At 33.7% G+C, this 5,354-nt stretch overlaps 1 protein-coding gene across 2 annotated transcripts; it reads right to left on the bottom strand.

The window, feature by feature from the left end:
• Positions 1-740: 740 nt before the first annotated feature.
• On the bottom strand, positions 741-4,088 carry LOC116123613 (uncharacterized protein SYNPCC7002_A1590-like). Of its 2 annotated transcripts, none has more exons than XM_031409363.1 (6): positions 3,767-4,088; positions 3,158-3,348; positions 2,568-2,613; positions 1,689-1,771; positions 1,466-1,582; positions 741-982 (listed from the first exon to the last, which is right to left on the bottom strand). In XM_031409363.1, exons 1-6 carry the CDS (start codon positions 3,993-3,995, stop codon positions 911-913), a joined length of 738 nt encoding a protein of 245 aa, XP_031265223.1. In that variant the 5' UTR covers positions 3,996-4,088; the 3' UTR covers positions 741-910. The 2 variants fall into 2 exon arrangements, with proteins under 2 accessions (XP_031265223.1, XP_031265224.1); XM_031409364.1 differs by having other exon boundaries at positions 3,762-3,852.
• Positions 4,089-5,354: the final 1,266 nt, after the last annotated feature.

Raw genomic sequence — 5,354 nt, 5'->3', positions numbered from 1 at the left:
AAGGCTAGATCGACGCACGACCACCACATCCAGCCAATCGTGCGCTATTCCGATAGATTTCGACCACCTTTCCACGGTGGTGGTCGACTGCCGGGATTATGTGGGTAGGTAAAAATGTTTTTGTCAATTTATAAACTTATATTATTATGAGTGTTTAGTTAAATTAACAAACCAAAGAGGTTGAAAAAAGCTAAATATTTTGAGTTGAATATAATAAGATTGAATTTTAAGAATATTGAAACAAATATATATTTTCAGTAGGATTAGATAAGATAGGGTTGGAAATATTGAAACAAACACAGCCTAGGATTTCCTTCTTAATTAATTTGGATTTTATTTTCTTGTTTATTAGGAGTCTTGATATGATTAACTGTCACCACCCTATATAAACATATTATTCGTTTCTTTGAATATATATAATGATTATTCAGAATTTCCTTCAAACTTTACGACTTAAATTTTTGTGATTGAGACTTATTTATTAACCCTATAGGCATAATCGTCTACTAACCTTGTTTTTACGCTAACTCGTTGTGTCACATTCTTTCGTGAAATTATTGATAAATTTATTATAAACTCCGATCATAATTGCACATAAAATTCAAATGTACATTTCATTTTGGAACTACTTCTAAGTAACAACTTTCTGAAATTTAGAAAAATATGAAAGATCGCAGCAGCACTGAGCCTCGAAAAAGCTACCCAGGCAGGAGAATGGTTAACACTCAATGGCAACCAAATGGGCAAAAATAATTTCTTTAGAAGTAAATAATGTTCTCTCTCAATAAACAATCTAGGGTATGTACAAAGTGAACCTAGAGCATATAGTATAAACTTGAAAAGGCTCACATTCAGTTAAAGAAGCTTACGGATTCATAATCGGTAATAGCCAATCTTGTTCTTTGCAATTTCAAATCTCACCAGTTCCAAGCGGCTGCCTCGAGCTATTGCCTGTAGCCCATGCTTGATAGTCTTTTACGAGCTAAAATGACAATGAATGAAAAATGCATCAGGATAAAACACATTTGCTACAAATAATTAAATAAATAATTTCTACACCTCTTCTGGCTTAGTTCAACTTTATATTGGCTGGTCAACCCGGATAGATAAATCTTACATTTACTCAAGAAGTTTTCAAAATTTTCCCAATCTGAAAATCTCTGTGTATGTGAAAGCTTCAAGTAATATGATGATTTTTAAGGAGTAAAATGAACCAATAATGAGAGCATTTACTCACAGTTTCACATGATAGTTTTGCTCAGAATTTCTGGTCCTATTTTCCCAAATCTATTAAAAATAAAAATGCATCATCTCATCTACTTGGAAATTTAGCTAACACACACGATAAAATCGAGAACATATGATGAATATAACTGAAATTCATATTACTAGAGAAGTTACTAGAAAGCATTCTGTTTAACTTTTGATTCAGTTAAAACAAAATGCAGCAACTGTTTGCACAAACCTGAGCCATAAAGCGAGGAAGCATTAGTTTAAGTATTTGCTCTAGGACTTGTGTCCCAGTTGATTCTATCGTTTCCACTGGAAGTGCTCTAAATGCAAAAGGGATCTCAATGCTAACCTAAATCAGAGATAACAAAGCCAAAAATTTTGTTCAGAACATATGGTCATTTTACTAATTGTTATGGTACAACTAACACAGATCAAAATGCAAGCTCTAGCTGTACCTCAATAATTGCATCTGAAGTTAGTTGTTGTATTGCTGAGTTGCTGTTGCTGCTATCACATGATATTCTGTTTACCATAGAAGCTGAATTGCCGCACCAAGTTAAGAGTAAAAGTAGTCATAAAAAGCCTTGCGTTATAAATTAAGAATTTAAAGACTCAACCCAATCATGGTTTTGTTCCAAAAAAGAAACTCAGTTATATTGTGATTTTGCAGTGCTACAAAAGAAAATGAATCTACAAAAGAAAATGAATGCCATTGATCACATACGACCAGGATACACCTCCTATATTTTCTGTCCAGTAAAAAGCTACAGTAATCATGAAACTGAAGTGTCATCTAGACCAAAGCTGGAGCTAATCATATGAATTAAACGGCTACTGAACAGGACCAGTCTCAACTAATTTGAATAATATTCATTCTGAAGATTGCATTGTGGTAGTTAAACCCTTCTAATACTACAAGACTTTCCAGCTATGAATGATTCCTATTCTTTTTAAGAAAGCTATGGCTACAAAACTAATTCGTGCAAACAGAAAACTCCTAACCAACTTGTTTCTGCCAAAAGCAATATAGGGAAGTTACATATATGAAGAATTTCCCAAATTGAAGAAACAGATCAAAATTGGTATAACTTTTGAATTAACTTAACACAATCAAATTCATATTTCCAGTCAAATATAACAATATATCAAATAATATCCAGATAACAACCAATTTCAATCATCGTGTCAAAATCATCTCATCAAAGAATTTCAAGTTACATTTTTGTAAGTTCTTATATGACTATATCTATTAGTTATCATAACACCTACAAAATGAAGGCACTAAAAGTATTCCACTTGATCCATTTAAGATGTAAAATCCATGTTTTGCTTACCATCAAACTTGTCATTCTGCGCTACCACAATTGGTGAGCCCTCAAGCTGGCAACAATCCAACAGAAAAACATCATGAGATGATATCCAAATAACTACACACAAGACCCTCAATGTACTATGTTTAAACTAAATTATCTTCAATGTATAAATAGAATACAGCTCACTTATGACATAAAGACTCTTGTTGTCAATACAATTGACTTGAAACTGAACCCCTCTCATCTCAAAGGAAGGGGCCGCAGTGATAAAATGGAAAACAGCCACCTCCCATTGTGTAGCACATAATCGCAATGAGCCTCCAGTTAAAATTCTAATTTACATTTTTGGATAAAATTATCAACTTCCCTTACAATCTTAATTCACATCAAAAACATATCCTCTCCTAGCCATTAGTTGCCATTAGCACTGCTAGTTAAAATTTCATCATAAAACTCCCAGCAGTTGACCTTTCTTAAGGAGGTGTATGCAAAAGATGATTAACGAAAACAACATGTCAAGTCAAGCCTGAATTTTTTTCGCAGACAAAAAGCAACAGAAACTAGAGAAAGCAGTACAAAATTATAAGAGTAAGCGAGGTGCACACACGAACCTTGCAGGACAAGAGCTTAATGCAGCAACCGTTGGGCTGCTCTTCAACTCTAACAAGCAAAACTGGACAAACTTCAAACGCAAAGAACTTGAGCCTATACACATAACATCTGAAAGTATTATCATCCACTCTCTCTATCCTCTCCGCATCCAACACCGAGTACTGACTCGCCGGCAAGCTCATATACTCCACTGCATCCCACCCATCAAAATACATATATGTTCATTAAAAAACACTTAAATAAAATTCCATTCTGCCCCTCAAAAGTTCAATTCAACAACAAACAGATCCCTGGTTGACTAGTTCATTGGACTAAATTGCCAAATTCAGCAGTGATCTTTTCATTACATTATATCATTGAATGAGTTCTAAGTGTTGCATTACTATTAGAAAAAATATGAAGTACATCCTTTTTGAAGTTTGAAAATGAATTATAATTCATAAATCTCCTATAATTGCTAGCTGCTAAGGTTTTTCTTTGACTATTTAGTAAATCCAAGGGACTTTCTATCATTCATTCAACAACTAGTGAGTGAAATAAAATTTACCAACAAAACAACATTCCATAAACAAAACAATAACTCATGAACTCCAAATTGCTAACATTACTTAGAGGCCGCTGGAGCTGGCGAACCGTAACGGACTCTTTGCGCCGGGCAATGAAACGAGCTTTGGAGTTTGAGATGGCGGCCGAAACGCGAAAGGGGGACCTTTTGTGGTGGTCGTAGAGCAGAACGGTTTTGAAGCTAAGAGAGTTTGAAGTTGTAGGGGTCTTATTGCAAGGAAATGAAACTGGTCGTAACCTTATACAAGGTGAAGAAGAGCTCAGTACCGCCATTTAAATTTGTTTTCAAAGCGTTTCTGTTGGCTTCAGTTTTTTATTTTTCTGTTCTCTTATCCGAAAGCATAACAAAACAAGCTGGCATGGTTGTTGGCTCGTTGCAAGAGAAGCCACGGGAGAGATAAAACTTCAGTGTTAAAAGGCCTGAATTGGGCCGTTTCCGCTTCGCCCATTAACAATATCAGCTGGGCCAACTTATCGGGCTAAAAGTCCTATGGTTTAGCCCATAAAGGTAGAGACAGAGCAGCCCGGCCCAATTTGGGCTTTTTGGAGATCTTGGGCTCTAATCAAAGGGAAATTGGGCCCCTATTGACTTTTAGCCATCTTATTGATCAATATCCCCACTTCTAATTTTTTTTTTTTTTTTTTTTTTTTTTTGGTTTTAACAAATTTTAACCTTAATAACATTTTAACTTCAATTTTTACATAAATACTAACTCTACATCTTCAAACATTTTTTTAATTTAAAAAATTTATTTATTTGATAAAAATATATTATTAAAGTTATAGAAAAAATACATTTGAAATTGAGAAAAAGGAAGATAAACAAAGTACCTATTTAAGAAATTTGGGAACAACTTTGTAAACAAAAACCTCTAATTAAGTTTGAAACTGGGAAAAAGAGGTATAAACAAAAACCCTAATTAAACATAATCAAGCAAGGTTATTTTCGGTATTAAATGGGGTTTAAAAAATAAAATAAAATATGATAGAGTTGTATTAACTTAAGCAATGCGGAAACTAATCAACTTGATAGGGCTAAAAATCACTTACCTTTTTAAAATAGTTTTTATCATGAACCCTTTCATTATTTTCTATTTCGGATGCTTTTATTTTTAAATGAAATTTAGAAAGTATGAAAAAAAAAAAAAACCCTTTTTCTAACCGTTCTTTTAATAAATATAAGAAGAGTTTTTATTATAAATTTCAATAATGCTACAGACATCGATTAATCTCACCGAATTGTTGTACTGACTTACATGACATTCGAGCTAGACGCTGCTACGTTGGACACTATAACACGTCTTCCATGAATGAACGATTGTCTAACAATTATGGATGTTCGTCCATATTTGATGGATGGCCACACATTACAAATGGACGGCCATCCACCAATCTGGACAAAATTTTGAACAAAAATAACAATGGACTCCGTTCATATTATATGGAGGGGAATTAATTTCCTATGGATGGACGTCCACCTTGAATGGACGCCTATCTATAATGACTTGCAGTATTTTTAAAATGGGGAGGAATGGTTTTTTAAAAGAATAAGAATGTCCATCCATAATATATGGACGGGTAGCCATTTTTAATGGACAACCATCCATTGACCAGCAACAAATTTTTTTTTTT

The sequence above is a fragment of the Pistacia vera genome, unplaced genomic scaffold (assembly GCF_008641045.1).
Source record: "Pistacia vera cultivar Batoury unplaced genomic scaffold, PisVer_v2 Contig1431, whole genome shotgun sequence".
In the NCBI taxonomy this organism is placed as follows: domain Eukaryota; kingdom Viridiplantae; phylum Streptophyta; class Magnoliopsida; order Sapindales; family Anacardiaceae; genus Pistacia; species Pistacia vera.
The sequence above is the reverse complement of the archived record's forward strand: the minus strand, read 5'-3'. Positions and strand labels throughout refer to the sequence as shown.